This window comes from Macrotis lagotis, chromosome 7 (genome assembly GCF_037893015.1).
Source record: "Macrotis lagotis isolate mMagLag1 chromosome 7, bilby.v1.9.chrom.fasta, whole genome shotgun sequence".
Classification (NCBI taxonomy): Eukaryota; Metazoa; Chordata; class Mammalia; order Peramelemorphia; family Peramelidae; genus Macrotis; species Macrotis lagotis.
Genome location: NC_133664.1, coordinates 37048122 through 37070334, shown reverse-complemented (window position 1 = coordinate 37070334; position 22213 = coordinate 37048122). Strand labels below are relative to the sequence as shown.

Here is a 22213-nt window from a genome sequence, read left to right as displayed (position 1 = left end):
AGGGAAGAGATGTGATGAGAACAAAGTTCATTTCCAAGACTACCCAGACACTAAGAAACAGTGGCCTGGCCTTTCCTTGAACAGATCCATTATCTCCTCAGAGCCACTGTGGCTAAGTAAACAACATGACCTTTCCCCTTCCTCTTGATTCTATGACAGAACATCTCAAACTGCTCATATTTGCTTTTTGTTATGTGGGTGTGGTGATAGGAATGTTATTTGACTATGGAACCCTCACCCCAAGCACAAAGAACCACTTGAGATTCTTCAAATTCACTGGGGTCATTAATAAGCAAATGAGAAGGGGATGAGCCTCCATAGCTAGAGTTGGCCTTTGTGTCAGAAAGACCACCTGGGTTCAGGTCGAAGACCTTGATATATACACATAATAATAATATATTACAGCTTGAGTCCAAAGAAGAGATATAAGAATAAACCTTTCCTTCTTTCCAAAGGTGAGACACTATATACTAGTGAACTTAGTTGATATGTAAGATTTTGCTCAATTGATGTCTTTCTTTTCTCAGTCACTTTTCACTTGTGTCCAACTCTGTTGATCCCATTTGGTGTTTTCTTGGCAAAGATACTAGAATGGTTTTGCCATTTCCTTCTCTAGCTCATTTTACAGATGAAGCAACTAAGGCAAACAAAATGAGATGATTTGCCCAGGGTCACACAGCTAGTAAATGTCTAAAAGCTTAATTTCAACTCAGGTCCTCCTGACTCTAAGGCTGGTGCTCTAACTACTGTACCACCTAGCTACTCTCTTCTTGGCAGTCTTCAAACAGAGGTTAGATGACCACATGTCTGTTCATTTAAAGGTGGGGACTAAAATGGTCACTGAGTTTCCCTCAAATTCTCAAATTTTGCAATTCCCCGATTCTCTCAGTAACTGAGACATCAAGACAAACCAACAACCATTGTGTCAGAAGTTAACAACTCTCCTGGAGGGGCCAAATATACTCTCTGACGGGATGTTTTCTTCTTCAGATTTGACAATGCCTATGTTCTCAAGGCTTTTAAGTCAGAGTAATGATCAGGTCTATGTTGAGGTAAAGCGGTCAGCAAATCTAAGTCCAGAAAAGAGACACTAAAACCTTTAGGTTCAAGTTCAGGCACTTTTGTTGATGGGCACTTTTAAAAAAATCAGTAACAATGAAATTTGAATGGCATGTAGCCAAGTGGGCTACTAACCAATCAGTGAGGAGAATGATCAGACCAGCGTTCAGCAGTGCCCAAAATAACCCTTCTACTAGCACCAGTTCTCAAGGCTGACATCTTTATCCTCTTGCTTCCTTCCCTTTGACTTCCAACAACTGATGTCTTTCTTCTCTTGACTTAATTCATCCTTTTCTTGAGTAGTCTTCCAATATTTTGATGGATCCATACCTTATCAATGAAGGAATCTATCCACTGGCATCTATTGATTCCTGTGTCTTCCTCATCCTGACTAGGCCTTATTCACATCCTTCCATAAATCTCCAAAGAAGATTCCCCCCAAAATGCTAAAGACTTTCTTCTGTTTTTTTTTTCAGATTTGCAGATCTTGGTGTTTATGGAGGATGCTGGGACATGTGGCTCAAGTCCAAGAATACCAGGGGAAGGAGAAGAAGGAGGGGAGGGTGTCTTGTCAATTATATTTATGGTTTAATAATATGGAAGAAGTAAAAGGGGAGAATGAGTCTAGAGGTAACATGGTACATTGAAGTCAAAGAATTTGGGCTCAAATCCTCTCTTTTAATGCTTAGTACTTGTGGAGTAAATCATTAAATTTCCCTAGGCCTCACTTCCCTCATCCACAACATAAAAGTCAGACTAGATGTTCTCTGCCATTCTCAATGATCTTAAGAAGGAATACTCTGTTATAATGTTTGTCCTTCATTTTCTAAGAAGCCCATGACATCAGGGAAGTGATGCCATGACAAGCACATGAATTGGATTTGAGTGAAGGAGAGCGTGCTATGCTAAGTCCCAATCTCACTTTCTCCTCCAGAGCCATCTGGGTCCAGTGGCCAGATATGAATCAGGGTGACTGGAGAGAGCCCAGGATGTGAGGCAGTTGGGGTTAAGTGACTTGCCCAAGGTCAAATGCGTGAGACTGGATTTGAACTCCTATCCTCCTGCCTCCAAGGCCAGTGCTCTATCACCTGCACCAAGTGAGTCTGTTGCTCTACAAAGACAAAAACAAAGTTAGATTTGGGGCTGGAAGACCTTGGTTTTATCCTGACTCTCCCATAAATTACCTATATGACCTGGGGAAAGTCAAGTGAGGTTTCCTGAGTTTTCTCATTTTACTAATGTGTAAAATGAGGGAGTTGGACCTGATTCCTTCCAGCTCTCAGTCTAAGATCTAAACAACCTATTTATGGGACCTTGGACAAATCAAATCTTCTCTGGACCTCAGTTCCTTCATCTGAAAAAAAGGAGATGATCTCCAAGACCTGTTCAGTTTGAAACTTAAGATCCTCCATATCCCAGACACAGGAAAACCAACTAGCCGTTCAATAAACCTTTATCAGACCCTTCTCACAGGCCACAATGCTCATTCTGCTAAACATGCCTTTAAAATCCTACTCGACTCTTCTGAAAAGGACATTTTCCAACAAAGGGGAGAAGAGGACCCGGCGTTATCTCAGACTTTTTTTTTTTTTGCAGGTTTAGAGCTTTGTAGTATGCTGCTGCCATGGCTGTTGTTTTTTAAATCGAACTTAAAAGCAGATACTTCAACCCAGAGGTTTTCCTCTCTCTTTTTAAACAGCACTAAAGACTCAGAACTTTCACAATTCACAGATATGAGAGCCTGCCGAGATCCAAGGAAGGACTACCTGAGTCCCAGAGGCATTCATATTTTTCTGTTGATATTGAAGAATCTGAGCTCTTTAATTCAAAAAGTAGATGGCTGGTGGGTTTTTCCCCCCTTCTTTTCCTTTACTTGACAACCCCACCATGTGTCCGGGAGTCTTCTATCAGGGAGGGTTAATGGATTTTATTCACAGGTTTTTAAAACTGTCTAGGAATCTATCTCCATGGAGAATAGTTTTGCCAGAGCAAAGACTTCTCAAGTGTTATGGAAGCCACTGATTAATAGCAGAGGGGATTGAGTGTTTGCTTAAAAAACAGCCTCCTTCCTCATACCACCCCACACAAGGACCCCATATTTCTCTCCCCACTGCAAAGTCTTAAGCAAAGAATTGCTGACTTGACGGGCCGTTCTTAGCATTCCACTTCACTTTCTATGGTGGTGTGAAAATATCCCAAGAGTTGACCTCAAGGGCCATCCCCGCAGCTCAGGTCGCTGCTCCGGCAGCCCAGCGAGCCTGCTCACAACAGAATGTCCTCCCTCCTTTGGACTAGTTACCTCCTAACGGCGGTCAAGGGCTCCACATGCCTCCTTCCTCCCCACTGCTCTGGAAGCTCTTAGAAGAGTTGGGCAAGAGACAGAAGGCTTGGAGGTCTTGGAGAAAGCAAGAACCAAATTCGAATCCTGCCTCCTTGTGGGAGCCTAGCTGGGCAAATTAATGAATCAACCAACAAGGATTTTTTGGTTTTGTTTTGTTTTGTTTTGTTTTGTTTTTAGGTTTTTTGCAAAGCAAATGGGATTAAGTCGCTTACCCAAGGCCACACAGCTAGTAATTATTAAATATCCTAGGCTGGATTTGAACTCAGATACTCCTGACTCCAGGACTGGTGCTCTATTCACTATGCCACCTAGATGCCCCAACCAACAAGGATCTATGAAAAGTATAGGCTCTGGAGGTAGAGGTATCTAGGACAAAACAATTCCTACCTGAGAGGAGCTTATATAAAAATATAGCAATAAATATAGACAGAGTGTAGTTAAATTTAAGGTAGTGGGTGAAGGAGGTGCTGGCCATTGGGAGGATAGAGAAAGATTTCATGAAGAAAATGGTGCTAAGAGCTGCATCGTAAAGGAAGAGGATGCTGCATTCCAGGAATAAGACATGGTTAAGTGGCCCCAGGGTCAGGAAGACTCCTCTCATGAGTTCAAATCCAGCTTTACACACTGACTAGCTGGGTGACCCTGGGCAAGTCATTTCATTCTGTTTGCCTCAATTTCTTCATCTGTATAATGAGATAAAGAAGAAAATAGGTGGGTAGATAGACAGGGATAGGTGAATAGACAGATAAAAAGACATAATGGAGAGAGAGATGGATGGTATGGATAGATAAATGCATATGGAGACTGATAGATGGATATGGAGAAGAGAGGAGGCTATTTTGTGGTCTTTCTCAGTGGTCTACTCCTCGAGGTATGACAACTGGTACCAAAATTAAGGGCCTTCTGACTGTTTCTCCTCCAATATACTTTGGGTGGGGGTGCAAAGTGCCACCTTCCTCTTCTCTTATTTTTTTCCTCTAAGAAAAATTTTCCCTTGGCTCTTGAGTCTAGAGGGTCATCTCCAGTCATTGTGACTTTAGCTTATGAGGACAAGCAACACAGCATGCTATTCCACCCCAGGAATTCTCAGCCCTGCTCATATTTAAAGCATCCCATCCTGTAGAAGTGGCCAAACACAAGAGGCCAAGTAGATAAGAAGTACACAACTGGATCTTTCCATCCTGTCTATTTATTTGTTGATCCTGTCTCCTAACTATCCATACACCCACCCACCCATCTCCTCCTCCTCTCTCACTCTCTCTCTCCATCCTATCCATTTAGCTATCTATCCACCTACCCATCCTGCCTATTTATTCATCTATTTGCCCAACCATCCTGTCTATTCATCTATCTATCCATCTATGTATCTGTCTATACATACACCTATCCATCTTCTCTCTCTCACTCTCTCCCCATCCTCTTTGTAGCCATGTGTCTATCTACCCACTCTATCTGCTTATCTAACCAATCACCCATCCAACCTGTGGTTGTAACTGTACCTCTCCACTCTTCCTATTTATCTATTCATTCACTTCCTCTCTCTATCTCTTCCCCATTCTGTCTTTGTATCTTTGTCTATCCATTCACATACCCACCCTGTCTATTTATCTAGCCATTCAGCTACCCTGCCCATTCATTTATCTATTTAACTATCCACTCACCCATCTGATCTATCAATCTATTTATCTATCCACCCATCTATTCTATCTCTCTCTCTATTTCTCTCCACTGAACAATCCTATTTACTGTCTTTCTATTTATCTAGCTACCTACCCATTCTCTCTCTCTCTCTCTCTCTCTCCAACTACCTACCTTGCCTATCTTTCCATCCATCTCTCTATCTACCACCCAACCTGCCTATCTATTCATCTATCTATCCACTCACTCACCCTACCTATCCACCTTTCTGTTTCTCTATCCACCCATACATCCTCTCTCCGTGTCTCTCTATTTAACTATCACCCATCCTGTCTCTCTGTAGCTCCTTACCTATCTCTCTTAGGCCAATCACATGTTCACTTGCAGGGATACAAGTCTTTTGTCACCAGTAACAGGGACTCCCAGCCCCACACCATCAGGAGGTCCTAGACCCATGCTAGCAAAATCCTCCTTTCCCTACTTCCACCATCACTTACAAATCACCACATAAATGGTCTTCTCTGGGGAAATCTATCTGTACAGCACACGCTCCTGAGAAGCAATCTCTGCCTAACAGATTCACAGTTTCACCTACAATCATCCTCGTCTTTGGTTCCACAAGGTCAGTAGGGCAATAAGCATTTATTTAGTGTCTCCTATGGGCCAGGCAGTGCTGAGGATATGAAGAAAGTTCCCAACCGTCTCCAGCATCCAAAGAGCTTACAATACATTTGTGGAAAGGCTCCTTTAATTGGGAATTTGTTTCAGAATAAAGAAAAATGGGGGGGGGTGTATGAAAAGTTCAGATTGGCCAATGGCTGCATCTTGTTGACTCCACTCGGTCCCACCTCTTAGATCTGACCAGTGCCTTCGGGGTCCCCCTGCCAGCTGGGGTCCTTCTTGGGCCTGAACTCCCACAAAGGCTTCTTTTCTCTTCCCACCCTGCTCCTTCCCTCCATCCTGCAAAAACCCCCAATTCTTTCTCTTATGTGGGACTCTAGTCATGTTACTCCTTTGCCCCAAACTGCCCCCGTGGCTGACATTAGAGGCCACCCACAAGCCAATCAACCTCTGCCTTTCTCATCTCATGTCCTCTTTCTCCCCTCCACATCCAGTACATTCCAATCATGTCCCTCCAAGATGGTGGTGTAATCAATAGAATACCAGATTTGTGTTCAAATCCTCCCTTAGCCACCTACGCTCTGCCATTCCAATAACAATGATAAAAAGCAAGTCTATAATGATCTCATTTGGTCCTCATGACAGCTCTGGGAAGTAGGCCTTGGTGTTATCTATCCATTCACCTCCTCTCTCTCACTCTTCCCCATTCTGTCCCCATTTTACAGATAAGGAAAACTGAGTGACTTGCCTGTGTTCACCTAGGACGCAGAAGGATGTGCGTGAAGAAGGATGACATGAGGTATCTGAGACCCTGAGTCTGGCACACTCTCTCCTCCCCTGCCTGACCCACCCCCTCTTTTAACCTAGCCATTGTGCCCAGGTTCCATGCTTCTTGGAGTGGCTGCCAGCACCATCAGAAGGGCTTCTGTGATGCATTCACAGGGCTGTCATCATAGTGGGTCCTTTCGCTCTGGGGATCTCATTGAATTCATCCCTATGTGTCCCACCTTTCATTCACCCTGAAATCTGCTTGGCCCTCGAGGATGCTTTCAAGGGCGCCTCATCCCTAGACGGGCTCCTCCTGGGTTTGCGGCTGCCAGGGAATCCCCCCCTCCTCACTGCACATCCTCCAGAAGGCCTAAGCAAAAACCGAACATGAGACCCTGGAGATCTCATTTCCAATCATCCAGGCCTCAGTTTCCTCATCCACAAAACCAAGGGGGTTGGACAAGATGATCCTGAGGTCTCTTCCAATTCTAAACCCCAGAATCCTACAAATTGAAAGTGAGGAAGAAGAGGGGGGGTCCCACAAAAATAAAGGCCACCAAGATGTGGGTGACTTCTAGGCTGTTCAGGAAGTAGTTTGAATTGACCAAGGGGAGGGGCTGGGCCAAAGATTTTACAAATGTTGGAATTCTTGGTTGAAGAAACTCCCCCTCCTAATTCAGCCCAAGAAGACCCTCCTTGGTCTCAGAGCATTCCTACAGCAGAGGTATCAAGCATAAGGCCCTGCCCAGAACTCTGACCACATCAGATTAAAATGTAACTGGGGAAATAGGCAATAAAGTAACAAAAATTACAAAAAATGTTGAAAAGAACCCAAGTCAGTGTGATACCCCCAGGGATCCTAAAGCAGATGTTAATGCCCACCCCCTTCCCCTATTTTGACTGGAGTTTGATGCCCTTATATATATAAAATGGGTCAGACCTGGACCTGCTGTCCACCCATAGCCTCACATTGCTGTCGATGCGGGGAGACCAAATCTAATAGGGTGTCTTGTCTTCCTTGCTAGAAAGTTTGGGGTTACCTTTAAATGTCCCATAAAAGAAAAATGAAAATTAAAAGACATTTGAATTCACAGTAGAGAGATCTAAAGGATAACAAAGAACAGTTCCCAGGCTTGGGAGAGACTTAATTTTTTGGGGGGTGGGCAGTAGATGGAGCACCCAGCCTGGAGAGAGGAAGACCTGAGTTCAAATTCAGCCCGACACTTACCCTTGTTGGCCTCAATTTCTTCATCTATAAAATAAGTCAGAGAAGGAAATGGCAAACCACTCTAGTATTTCTGCCAGGAAAACCCCAAAAAGGGTCACAAAAGGGGCACAAAGAATCAGACATAACTGAAACAACTGAATAATGATTTTTTTAACCAAGAAAGTCAGTAGAATAGCAAGATTATTTTTCTGTGACATAGGTGCTTAATAAATGAAAGCTAATTGGCTGCCATCTGAGACCCTTGTTAAGAGAGGAAAGTGGGAAAAGAGTTGGACCTGGATTCCGAGGAGCTCTTGGCTCTGTTACGGCTTGCGAGGCCTCGGTTCGCTTGTTTGTAAAATGAAAGGCTGCACAGAGAACATCCGAGGCTGTTGGGAGGCAGGAGGATGGCCCAGATGACCCCTTTCATCCTGTCCCCCCCCCAGGGGGCTAGACAGGCAGCTTTCCCCTGAAGTCCCTAAGAGTGGTCCAGGGGCCAGAAAGCCCCCCCCCCATAGAGACCCCCTAAGCCAAGGTCACCACATGTCTTTTAAATCTTACAAAGTGCCGAAAATTCCAAACTGCACAGGCTACAAATCTAAGGAGGGGAGGAAGAAAAAGAAGAGACTGTGTGGGGAGCCCCTGTCATCATGAGATTAAAATACAGAGAAGCTGGCATGGGTTCAACGTCCCCTCCCTTCCCTCCGCTGACTCCGGTCAGATTTATTTCCTTATTTATAGCCGGGAAGAATATTTTGCATGTTTGTCTAATTTCCAACAGGGCTCTCCTCCAGCTCCTCGGGGCTGACCAATGGGAACGGCTGGACGGGGCCCCCCTAGACATCCTCGGGCCTTTGCCTCGGCCGGGGGTGGACACAGGTTGTCGCTCACACCCTTGGCACTCTGAGCAGGAAGGGGGAGGGGGACGACCTTGGAAGGAAGTCAAGGTCCCACTTACCTTGGATTCTTTCTTCTTGGCTTTCTGAGGTAGAGAGGGTCTCTGAAGAAAGACGATCTGCTTGGTGGCCAAGTTTCCCTCCCTGTAACACAACCAACCTGGGGTAAGAGCCAAGCAAGGACACCGTTCTATTTTGCAATAGGTCACTCAATGAAGTCGGACCATGTACCAAAGAAAGGCAGCAGGAAGGTCTCTGGGAGCTTTGTGGTTTTTGGATAGGCCCCTCCTCTGAACCCCTCAGTCATGGCCCCTGATTTCTGGTAGGAGACCCTCAAGTATTCTGGACATCTCAGTAAGTGAATTCAGTCCTAGAAATAAAAACCTGTCACTTTAGTGGGACTGGACACCATCTGGGGGTCTATTCAGAATCCCTGAAAGGGGACACCAACCAGCTCCAGGCTTAGGAACACCTAAATGATCTATAATGATGATTTCATTAGGGAGAACAACTCCCAGTGTGGAAACTCCTTCCACCAAGGTCCAGAGCAATCCATTTAGGACCTTTTAGGATTATTATCTTAGAACTGAGGTATCCAATCTATGTGCCCCCCCCCCAGTTTCACAGATTGGGAAACTGAGACCCTGGGAAAGGAACTGACTTGTCCAAGGTCACAAAGTCAAGTAACCTGTAGCCAAGGCTGAGAAATTGTCTATGGCCCTTAAACACAGCATGGAGCAATGGGAAGACTCTAGCAGGAGGTTTGAGGACCTGGGTTCAAATCCTGCCTCAGTGTGACTCCCTATATGACCCTTCATCTATAAAAAGAGGGAAATGGAGGAGAAGTCAGTTAATCAATAAACATTTATTAATTCCCTCCTATGACCAGGCAAAGGCAAGACACTCCCTGCCCTCAAGGAGCTCAATCACCTCAGCTGTATGGCAGCAGCAATCAATCAATCAATAATTATTGAATCCTTCCTTTGTCACAGGCACCTGATCAGTGCTGAGAATTCAAAGAGGGAAAGGGCAGCTTCTGCCCTGGAGGAGCCCAGAAGCTCCTGCAGGAGACAATGTGCAAATAAACAAATATAATAAATAGTTAATACTGAACAGAAGGAAGTAATAATAATGCTTGTCCTTCATTCTTGAAGACCTTTAAAACATCACGGAGGGGATGCCATGACAAGCACATGAATTGGATCTGAATGAAGGAGATGCTGTGCTAAGTCACTGGTCTCACTTTCTCCTCCAGAGCATCTGGGTCCAGTGGCCAGATAAGAATCAAGACGACTAGAGATGGTCCTGGATGTGAGGCAAACAGGGTTAAGTGACTTGCCCAAGGTCACACAACCAGGACGTGTCAAGTATCTGAGGCTGGATTCGAACTCCTGTCCTCCTGACTCCAAGGTCAGTGTTCCATTCAATGCACCACCTAGTTGCCCCAACAGAGGCAAAGCATAGGAATAAAGGGGGTGGGGAAGGCTTCCTATGGAGGGTGGAATTTTACTTGGCACTTGAAGGAAGCCAGGGTGGTCAACAGACACAGAGATGGCCTCTTAAGAACCTTCCAGTGCTTCTTCAATCCTATCATCAATGACTTATCCTGGATCACACAGGATAAATGCCAGTGTCAGCAATGGAATTCAGGACATCATGGTCCTAAGCCAGCTTTCGCTTCACTAGGCTCCACATATTATACCAAGAAGCAGTCATGGCCTAAAGGACTCAGTGATGGGTCTGCCACAGGACCACATGTTCCAGTCCCACCTCTGAGCTTTAGTAACCGTGTGACCTTGGCCAAGTCCTTTTCTCTCCATTAAAATTCTTGGGCTTTGCCAGGAACAGGATGGTGCGGGGGAGGTTGCCTCTTGGGCTCCTGTTCTGGGCTCTTTGAGAAGAAGCCATAGGGACTTAAAGACTGGCATCAGTCTCCCAGATGATGCATCTGCTCTTCCCCAACACCCAAGCCGGCTCTCCACTTGTGTGTAAGTCAGATGTCGTGGCACATCCTGCTGATGAATGCTCCAGCCACTGGCCTGGATCCTCTGGCACATCCATTAATCAGGCCCACACCATGGTCTGGTGGCTCTGACTCTCATCAAACGGGGGGAAAAGGAGGGTCTAGGGGTGGTGAGCAAGGGTGAACATTTAGCATCACTCTCCTGCCTCCAAATTAAAGAGGCCCACTCAGTATTCCTCCTTCATGTAAATCAGACTCCCCATAATAACAAGTCACCTTTGAAGATGATAAAGCAGCCTGCTGAGAATCGGCTGCGCTGTTCTGCCCTGGGGACGACTTCCTCACGTTCCTCCTCTGAAAATTTCTCCAATAAAGCACTTGGCCACTTAAACTGTCTCCATACATGAGGGGAGAAGGATGACCAAGCTGGCCCCAGCTCAGAGAATGCTCAAAGGGCAGCCTAGCCAGAGGCCTGGCCAGCAGCGAGGAGCGGGCGGCCTGGACGCTATAGCCCACAGAAGAGGGAGGAGGGGAGATCACCACAGTTGGCAAGTTCATCAACCAGCCGGCTATGTATGGGATAGTGGATGAGTCCCTGCAGATCCTGAGTGCAAATTCTGCTTCTAAGTGAGGACCTTAGGCTAGCCAGCTGACAGAGTTAGAAAAAAGGACTTTGGTCCAGATCCTTGCTCCATCACCTATGACTGCCTAAGGGAACCTGAACCTCAGAGGTCCCTTGAGGTTCTGAAACCTCAGTCCTTAAGACAAAAATGGAAAGAGCCCCTTCCTAGAGAAAGCTCTGACTCTATCAGGATATCCAACATGTCTGCTAACTTGAGTATTTAATGTAATTTCAGGGGGAGGGTGGGTGAAGGGCCCAGCATGATGAACATGATAGGAACAAGGCCTTAAATGTCAATTTTTCCAAGTCTTCCACATGCAGGATGTCATCTCATTCTCTAAACTATTGGTGTTTTGAAGAGTAGGTAGAATTATCTTGATTTTACAAATGAGAAAAACCAAGGCTCAGGGGAAGTGAATTCTTCCCCCAGGTCTTAAGATCGGTAAGGGATTTCTCTCTGTTGATTAGCTCTGAATTCTCTTCTGTGTGTATATATGTGTGCATACCATATATACACAGCCATCTAGCCATTCATCCCTCCTTCTTTCTTTCTGTGTCTATCTATCCATCAATTCATCCTTCTACCCATCCATCTAACCTATCTGTCCATCTTTTTTCTTTCTTTTTCCTTTCTACGTATATCTATTTATCCATCCTTTCATTCTTCTGTCCATCTTCTCTTTATCTTTCTTTTCTTTTCAATGTATGCAACTGACTGTTTATCCATTTATCTATCCATCTATCTATTCTTTTATCTATTCCTCTATCATCATTCTGTTTATGTCTGTCTATCTTTCCTTCTGGTGTCTGTCCATCCATCCATCCATCAGTCCATCCATCCATCCATCCTATCTGTGTCTTGTTTGCATATAGTTGTCTTCATATGGTCTCTTCATTAATCTGCAAGCTCCTTGAGATTGGGGACTGGCTTTTTAAAATTCTTTTCTTATATTCCCGACGCTCAACCTGATGAGTGGCAAACAGCTGATATTGAGTCAATGTTTATTGACTGGCTGATCTCCTGGTCCAGAACCCAGGTGTCCTCATGCTAGTATTAAAGAAGACACTGAGGGGCAGCTAGGCGGCACAGTGGATAGAGCACCGGCCCTGGAGTCAGGAGTACCTGGGTTCAAATCCGGCCTCAGACACTTAATAATGACCTAGCTGTGTGGTCTCAGCCAAACCACTTCACCCCATTTTCCTTTTTTAAAAAAACCTAAAAAAAAAAAAGACTGATTCTGGAGTCTGAAGATCTGAGTTCAAATCTTGCCTTAGTCGCCTGTGGCCTTGAGCTACTTTTCCTCTATAGATCTCAGTTTCTCCCTCTGATGGACTTCATGATCTTCTAGTTCCAAACAGTAATAATATTAACAAATATAATAATGACGTTATTGGTTAGCATCTGGATGGTTCTATAAGGTTTTAAAAAGCTCCTTACAAATATTTCATTGTATCCTTACAACAGTGGAAGGCAGTCACATTCCCATTTTAAGGGGATATATGCTCATCTGCCATATATCAAGAAGAAGGTGGCCAGGTGGCACAGTGGATAGAGCACCAGTTCTGGGAGGCAAAACCTACATCCAGTTCCAGTCTCTAACACTAGCTGTGTGACCCTGGGCCAGTCACTGAACCCCAATTCCAAAACAACAATATCAACAACAAACAAGAGCCCAACAAGGAGTTTTCCAAATTATGAAGATTCAAAATGATGTCATGGACAGAAGGCAAGTTTTGCAGTGGAAAGTCTGGGGTTTAAATCAAGTCACGTGATTCTTTGGCACCTCAGTTCTTCACCAGCCCAGTGGGGATCCCCACAGAATGAATCTCAGGGTCCTCATCAGGATGAAATGTTACTATTTGTAATATTTGCAAAATGCTCAGTAAGCTTTCTTTCTCTTTGCTTATGATGTTTTAAGAAGCCTTGAGGCCATCTGCCAGGGCAAAGTCACCATGGGGAGAGGAAGGAACAGGCACCCGTTACCTGTTTGTCTTGACGATGGGCGTTGGGAGCACGCAGGTGAGCTGCCAGCCATAGGCAGCCAGGGAGTTCAGTAGTGGGATGTAGTCCGTCTGCACCTCGACTCCCTGGGGAAGAGAAAAGCCCATCAGAAGGTCCTTCCAAGGTCTAGGAAAGAACCGGGAGTCTGGCAGAGGATGGGGTGGCAACCGGGAAAGCTATACAGTCCAGCGGGCTGGGGACGCTGACACGGGCAAAAAGACTGCCCGTGACGAAGCTGATCCAGGGGCCCGATCCAAGCAGTCTGCTTTCTGAGGCCTTGGATCAAGGCCCCCTGAGTTCCATTAACAAAGCACAATTCCCATGCTTCACACAAAAAAGTATTCAAACCCTATGGTCACATGCTGGGGGCTTCAAAGCATTTCATGGGGAGTTAAATGACGTTATGCTCTTAATGAGTTGCAGCAATTTGCATCCAGCCAGAGCAGGTACACACACACACACACACACACACACACACACACCTCACAGACAGACATGCACACACATGTATACACAGATGCATGTGCACAGAGAGACACACATGTACATAGACACACTCACAGACACAGACACATATACAACTCAAAGACACATTTGTACATAGATACACATACACACCTACACAGACATACACATACACACATGCACACATACACACACCACACACAGACACACATATACACACCTCACAGACACACTCATACACAGACACACCTACACAAGATGTACACATACACAATGCACTCACAGAGACACACACAAACACATGTGTACATACTGACACACACAGACACACAAACATACACACACCACACATACACACACACACAGAGGAAGGCTCCATGGTCAGGAGGGAATAAAAGCTGAACCCATCACCTTGGCTTCCATGTGCCCGCTGCCTCAGGGGGCTGCCATTCATTCATTTTCCCAGAACAACCATTCCCCCTTGAATGCCCCTAACTTGATCCCTATGCTGGGTTTTGGACAAAGACTGCCAAGTTACCCAGTCTCATCCTTGCCTGGGTAATGTGCTCTGCATCTTAGGGAACTTGGCTGGTGATGGTTCTAGCAAACGTCCAGGGAGACCCTTCAACCACTCTCCCACCCCCAGCCCCATTTTCTTCCTCTGTAAAATGAGACTGATGGACAAGACAACCAATAAGGACCTTCTTAACTCTGGACCCTCTATGACCTAAACAGATCCCTTCGCCTCAGTTTCCTCTTCTGTAAAAGGGGGCTGATAATCACCCCTACATCACAGCAGTCTAAGGGAATATATATAAAACCATGATCATCATTCTCATATTAACATTATTTTCATAATCAGTTATTATGATATTGGCAATTTATTTGTAACTTATTATGTTGGAGGGGTGACCAGCCTGTGGTCACCTGGGCGGATTACTGACCCCCAAGGTCACCCCTGGATTCCCAGCCTCTAAGGCTAGCCTCCTACTGACAATGCCTGTGGCTTCTTCTCTTTATGTTTAAACATTCATGTTTGCCCATGCTGAGTAACTCTCATTACTATCTTCCTATAAGTTCACCATAAGGGAGTCTGCCCAACATGCTCTTGGCAGTCTAAGAATACCTGTGGAGCATAATCCTTACACATACCTGCCCTCCCCCCCACAGACACACAGACACACCACTGCACTTTGCCTTTCATCATGAATATCAGGCATCAGCGATTGAATTTGTGAGCAATCCGATGCCCCTCTTCTGTCTCAGAAGACCCACTCACACTCCATCACACCCACAGTGGGGCACCCCACTAGCAGGAATATCCCACCAGAACAGGTGGGTCCCTTCCTGCCCACAAGATGACCCTTCCCAGTTGGCAGCCTAGACCAGTCCAGCCAACTCCCCCCCCTCCAGGTCTGCAGCCACAATCCCAAGACTCTCACATCCATTGTTGATTTTCCCTCCTCCCTTCCAGCTCCCCCAATCTCCCTCTCCCCACCCCCCCAGCATTTCTAATTTTTTTTTAAATCACACACTCTCCCCCACTTCTTGAGGTTATGATTACTTGGGTCTATCAAGGCTAACCTTCCCACTTTATCAAGAAATGTGACAAACCAGTCACAATCAGATAGTCGTCATGGCAACGAGGCCAAGCATCCCGGCGGCACAAAGCCCACTGAGTGGCTGCCGGGGAGATGGGCGAGGAAACCATTTGAGGAGGGCCGGGCTCGTCTGCCGCCTTGGCCAGCTCTCACAGCAGGCACTCAGGGTGCCCAGACAATGAACGAAGCCCCCTGCGGGAGCCGGACCCGTCTGTTCGGCCTTGCCCACCTCGTGGGTGGGAAAAAGGCAGCAGGCTCCTGGCAGATGCTTGTGCCAGGGCACAGGATGGTGGCCACAGGGGCTGGGATCAGGAGGGCAGAAAAGATTGGTTAAGATGGTTGAGAAAGCAAATCCCAGAGGTTCCCATTTAGGGAGGTCCTGTGGGTCCTTTTTAAAAGGAACAGAGAAATGGCAGCGGGAGCCTCCCCAGTGCCAGCCTCGCCCACCCTCATTATCTGAGCTGGCACTGAAAGGAAAGGTCTTGATTGAACACTCAATGGGTTTTTCTTTAAAGACCCATTAGAGGGTTGTTGTCGTTTTTTTGCTCCAGGGACACAGGGACAAGAGGATGGGGGGGGGGAGAAGATGAAGCCACAGCCACCTGAAGGGGTCTTGAAATCCATTAGCCAAGAGAGACTGCAGCCCCAGAGCCAGGCGAGCTCTCCCCCACGTCCCCCCAGTCCCCCCACCTTGGAAAAGCTGCTTTGATCTTCTCTCGGTGACACTTCACTAAGGAAGAGAGAGTGCAGAAATAACACTCAAAATGCCGGAGCGCTTATCAAACTCCAAGACAGTTCTTTCCAGGAGAAGGAGCAAAAATTTTAATTAACTCTCCACTCTCCTGTGGGTTGATAGGTAATCTCTGATCACACCTTGAGTGTCAGAAAGGAAAAAAAAACAACCCAGAACCTGTCGATCGAGGGGGGATTGCAAATTATAGGAGACGACTTTTCTTTTTCCTTCTCTTTCTTCCTTATTTTCTTTTTCTTCCTTTTTTATTTTTTCTCTACTCCTCCCTCTCTCTCTGTTTTTCATTTTCTCCCTTTCTCTCTTCCATCCTTCTTTTTATTTCTTTTCTTTCCCTTTTTTGTTCTTTCTTTCCTGTTTTATTTTTCTTTCTCCTTTATTTCTTTCTTCCCTCTCCTTTTCTCAAGACCTTTCTTTTTTCTCCATCCCTTTATTCCTTCCTTTTCTTTTTTCCTTTCCTTCTTTTCTTTTTTCTTTACTTTTCCCTCCCTCCCCTTCTTTTTCTTTCTTTTCTCCCTTCTTTCTTTTCTTCCTTCCTTCTTTCCTTCTTTCCCTTTTTATTTACAATCTTCTTTTCAGTATCCTCAATGAATTCTTCTGTAGATTTAAACCAATCAACAACTGACATATTAACCTCCTACTATGTAAACTAAGAATACAATCACAAAGAAAATAATCCTTCCGTGTGAGGGAGCTAACATTCTAAATGAGAAAACAGCAAGTATATGTAAATGACCATAAAAAGAATAAACATAAACAGATACAAGGAAGTTGGGAGAGAGGGCACCAGTGACTGGGCACCGTGATGAACAACATAGTGCTTGGGCTGCATCCTGGCAGGAAAGAGGAAGTCGACTGGGCAGAGGTTAGAGAGGAATACACTCCAAGCCCGGGCAGTGGCAAGGGCTGATGTGACTGGACTGCAGCATCACATCCAATGGGGGTAGGAAAAATGGGATGCAGCAAGACTGGGAAGGTGTCTCCAAGGCTACACAGAGGTGTCTGTAGTTGGTCCTGGAGGAGACGGGGAGCCACTGAAATTGACTGAGGAGAGGGGCAGCAAGGAATGGCCACCCCCAAGATGAAACCTCTCTTGCTGTCCCCAAAAGCATGACTGGGAAGCACACACCTAATCATGAAATACAACCCTTCCCTTAGAATGGTGGAAAAAAATGATCTTCCATGAAGGGTATTGATCAGTTGGGCAACATTTTCTTCCCTCAAAACACTCAGGAGGAAAAAATAAAATCAGGGCAATTCATCTTCTGGAGTTATATGAATGTGTGTTTGCTGTTTGAAAGTCTTCCGGAGGCATGGCAATCAAACCAGTCAAAGGCAAAGGATGAGCGGCAGATTGGCCCATTTAGCGAGTTCTAATAAAGCGACTCCGATGATGAATCTACTGTCTCTCATTTCAAGTCTTGAAAGCCTACTGACAGAAAATTAGTTTGTAAAAAAAAAAAATCCTGGGTTCTTTGGAAGTCTTTGCAATTAAAGAGATCTTGATTCTCCCATACTTAAAAGGTGGAAAATGCCAAGCCCATCAATCAGGTATATGGGTGATGGGTGGCATGGCAAGGGAGAGAGGCACCATCTTGGCCCCTGAGCAGGCCCAAGGGCAGTTTGCAAGGGTAATCAGAGTGGGAGATGGGAGATTCATCTTTGTATTTATGTAAAATTACAAGGTTGTGGTGGTGGGACATCCCATCTTTGACATATGCTGGCTGTCCTGGGAACTCTCTAAGACTATATATGATACATTAAGTTCTGTTCTACACCGGGAGATGCTATTTCTTTACTGGAAGTTCCTGTAATATCACAGATCTGATGCCCTCTCTACCCCTCTCCCCCAAAAAAATGATTATTACAGACCAGAGGACTAGGGACTGGTCATAGTTATCTAGACGAAGAATCTCATTTTGATTATCCTCTGATAAAGGCTTGGTTTGGGGTGTAATCAGCTTTCAGAAGATCTCCATCTAAACTCCCCATCAGTCAAGAAACATTTATTAAACACCTGCTGTGCCTAATAGTGTTTGCTAAATATCAGATAAAATGAAAAGCAAAAATAGTTGCTACCTTCAAGGAGCTTATCTTCTAATAGGGGAGACAAAATAAAAGAATCACACATGCGGTAAATACGGAAGAGATGAAAAGGAATATCACTAGCAGTTGAGGGGCAGGGGAATAACCCCCAACGCCTCCTGCAAATGGTGGGGACAGTGGAGGCAAGAAGAAAGCATTCTGCATATAAGGAAAGGTCAGTACCAAGAAAAGGGGCTGGAAATGGAGTGTCGGTGAAGAATGGCAAGACTAGCATCCTTGGATTGTAGAAGGCAAAGAAGGGAATATAATATACGATAAGAATGATGGAAGGGGCCAGACACAAAGCTTCATAATTGGTTCAGGAGGAAATAGGGAGCAACTGGAGTTTGTTGGGGGGGGTGAAGGGGTATGTGACAGGGTCAGTTTGGCAACTGAATGGAGTGAGGAAAGAGTTGATTCAGGGAGACCAAGGCCATCTTGGAGTACCAGATGATAGCGTATGGGGCCAAAACTAAAGATGGTGGTAGTGTAGGAGGAGAGAAGGGGACTTAGCAGTAAAGGTAGAAAAGCCAAGAAACTTGTCTTCTTGTTCAGTCATTTCATTTTCATCTGACTCTTCGTGACTCATTGGGTTTTATTGGCAAAGATACCATAGTGGCTTGCCATTTCCTTCTCAGCTCATTTGACAGATGAGGAAACTGAGGCAAACAGACTGAAGTGACTTGCCCAGGGTCACACAGCTAGTAAGTATCTGAGACTGGATTTAAACTCAAGAACTGAGCCTTTCTGACTCCAGACCTAGCGTCACCTAGCTGCTTCAAGAAATGGCAATGGGTGGAATATAAGGGAGGAGGAGGTGATACAGAGGATGCAAGCCTCAGTGATTTGGAAGATGGTGCTCATAAAAAAGGGAGAGTTTGGGGTAAATATGAGCTTTTTTTGGGATATTGAGTTTGGGATGCCTCTGAGACATATAGTCCCAGATGTCCAAAAGAATGAAGGATGGAAGCTCAGGAAAAAGACGAAAGCAGGATGAATAGCCATTGGATTAGAGAATTGAGAGATGACTGGTTACTTTGAGAGGCTAGTTCCATTGAATGAAGGTTGAGGTTGGAAGCCAGATAATAAGAACGTTTAGAAGACAATAAGAGAAGAGGAGGTAGAAGTATTAGGAGCAAGATGCCTTTCTTAAGGACTTTAGCTAAGAATGGGTACAAAGACTTATCTGCTAAACTACAAAGATTCAACATAGTTGGAGGTAGTCCTGACTCCCTGAAGCTCTACTCAAACAACCCAAGTCTGGGACCTCCAAGAAGCTGATTCAGGCTCAGTGATTGCTTGTGGGCCAGCCTGAGTCCAGAGACGTGGAAGACCAGACTGGCGATGGTGCCAACCCTGGGGATGGAATTTTATGGCCTAAGAACTTCTCAAAGGCCATTAACAGTGATAGATGTGTTCAGAAATCATAGATTTTGAACTGGAAGGGGCCCAAGAATTCATCCAGATTCTTAATCTGGAGTCAATTTAGTGTGTTTCTGTATTTTCAAAAAATATTTGGATAACTTTATCTGTTTAATTAGGGTTTTTTGCTTGTTTGTTGTTTGTAATTTTATTTATTTCATTCTATGTATTTAAAAAACTTTCCCCTGAGAAGGGGTCCATAGGCTTCCCTAGTCAAAGGAATTCATGACACACAAAAGTTAAGGACCTGCGATCTAATCTATACCCTGTTCATTTGATAGATAAAGAAACTGAGATACAGAAAGTCTAAGAGACTTTTCCAAGGCTGGGATATACACTAATGGAGCAAATGCCTTTACAGACAAAATCTTTGCTTCTTTAAGTTTTGGCAAATACATTCCAAAATATTTCCCTAGCTAATTAGAGTGGCCTCTTGCTGGACATCCATTGCACATATTAATTAGCCACACAACAAAGCCTGTAATAAATTAAGGGCTCTAGGAGTCCCAAGACTTTTAGTTAAGTTTGTTCTATGGGCCTCAGGCTTCTTCATTTAACCTCAAAAGCAGAAAAGATACTCTGACCTTTTTCGCTGGGAGAAAGGAGGAGATATGTGGGTGAATGTAGGAAGAGAGGAGTTAGGTGGGTAATGAGCTGCATGATAATCCTAACCTGGTCACTAATTCAACAGGGGCCTTCCCAAATGACATTTTGGAGGCTTTTTGCCAGTGTTTGTTACATGGTATTGATAAGGAAGGAAAGCCAAGGGAAAAAATTAAAGGGTTGCAGTGCTGTGCAGTGGAAAGAATGTGGAATTGGAGCTGGAAATCCTGGGTTCAAATCCTGATTCTGTTACTTAATAATTATGTGAGTTTGAGCAAGTCACTCTCTGGTTCTCAACTGTAGGGAATGGGTGGTTTGACCTAGACAAACTTTCAGCTTTAAATCTATGAGCCTAAAGAGGGACATCTGACCCTAAAATACTTCTTACAGAACTTAGTTGGCTTCCTTTCCTATCATTCCTACACACTTTCTCTATATTGAAAAAGTTTTACTCACTAGAGATGGGGAAGGAAACACAATGTAGAAGGAGCTTTGGTTCTAGTTAGAGATCAAGGGTTCAAATCTCACCTCCAATTTTTATGCCCATATGCCCTCGGACAAGTCACTTAACTTTTCAAGGTCCTCAGAAAGCTTTCTAAGTTTTTAAGTTATAGAGGAGGTACTAATCTGTTTAGGTGGAGGGATTTTCTATGCCCCAAGTTCCCAATATTAATGAAATCAAAGGTAGAGATCCAAAGCAAACAAAGCACACAATTGTATTTTAGAACTTTAACCTTTGTCTATCAATCTGCAAAATGGACATGAGAATACCTAAAGCAATTTTGGGGATAATATCTAATTCTAACTCAGTTGCTGAATGAACAACATGTATACCTGCTCTGGCATAGATCATGCCACCCATGATCTGTGCTTTCAGTTGAAAGAACAGAGATATCTGAGGGCACATTCAGCAATATACTCCTATTTCTACCCTGTCCTTTTCACCCCAAGGTAGTCCTTTCTTACTACCATTCCCTTCAAGCACATAGGAGGAAGGGAAAAGAGCACTCAATCTTGCGGTAGTTGGATAAGAGGATTTTCCCTCTTTTTTTAGGTTTTTGTAAGGCAAATGGGGTTAAGTGGCTTGCCCAAGGCCACACAGCTAGGTAATTATCAAGTGTCTGAGACCGGATTTGAACCCAGGTACTCCTGACTCTAGGGCAGGTGCTTTATCCACTGTACCACCTAGCTGCCCCCTGATTTTCCCTCTTTTTTGTCAACCACAAAGCCCCTGAAAAAAGTCCCAGTGGATATATGATTATGCCAACATAACATACTCAGAAAACAAAGAATTTGCTTTGGTTTTTTTCAGCCCTGTTTTACTTGTATAACATTAACTGGTGAGGTGAGAGAGTGGAGGGAAAAGGCTCAGTTGGTGGAGTCAATAATCATTTATTAAGGGTCCACTATAGGGGACAGCTAGGTGGTGCAGTGGATGCAGTATCAGTCCTGGATTCAGGAAGAACTGAATTCAAATCTGGCCTCAGACATTTAATACTTACTTAGCTGTGTGACCTTGGGCAAGTCACTTAACGCCATTGCCTTGCAAAAATCAAAAACCAAAAAACTATGTACTGTGTACTCCGAAAAATGAATGAATAGATTTAATAATCTGTATAGAGAGATGATAACTGAACCTGAGAGCCGAAATCATGTTTGGGGTAGAATTAGAAGTATCCTGCTGGAGCTGATCTCAGAAACCTCTTCTCCTTCACCTGAAAGCCTAAGATGAGTGCCCTCAGGTGTGTGCTAGTCCATTCACCTGGAGTTAAAAGCAGGTATTGTCTGCACCATTGTTTCCAATGCTCTCACATCCATTTTGCAGAGTTCGACTCTGTTAAGTGTTGGACCTTAAAGATCGGCTAGGTGAAAAGTATATGGGATGTCAAGAAATCATTAAAATCACAAAATGTGGCTGACAGGGGCCTTCAAGCTTACTGAGTTCAGCTCCTTTATTTTTTAGAGAGGGAAACTAAAGTCTTAGATTACAGACCTCAGTCGAGTCACATAGATTCTAAGCTTCTTAGAGGGACCTAAATACAGTTCTTCCTGATTCCAGGTTTTATACTCTATTCACCATACCCGAGTCTCAAATTCTTCAAGGTTTTGTTTCTTTACTCAGTTCTCCCTATAAATTATTTCTCACTATCATTTATTCCTCGCAATGCTCAT

At 44.6% G+C, this 22213-nt stretch overlaps 1 protein-coding gene across 3 annotated transcripts in view; it reads right to left on the bottom strand.

Annotated features, from left to right (window-relative positions):
• Nucleotides 1–22213, bottom strand: part of RFTN1 (raftlin, lipid raft linker 1) — a 199813-nt gene that overhangs the window by 9895 nt on the left and 167705 nt on the right. For all 3 annotated transcript variants that reach the window (XM_074195752.1, XM_074195750.1, XM_074195751.1), the window contains exons 8-9: nt 13100–13203; nt 8593–8674 (exon numbers count right to left, since the gene is read on the bottom strand). In XM_074195752.1, coding sequence (XP_074051853.1) covers nt 8593–8674; nt 13100–13203 — 186 coding nt within the window. The remainder of the gene's footprint in view (nt 1–8592; nt 8675–13099; nt 13204–22213) is intronic.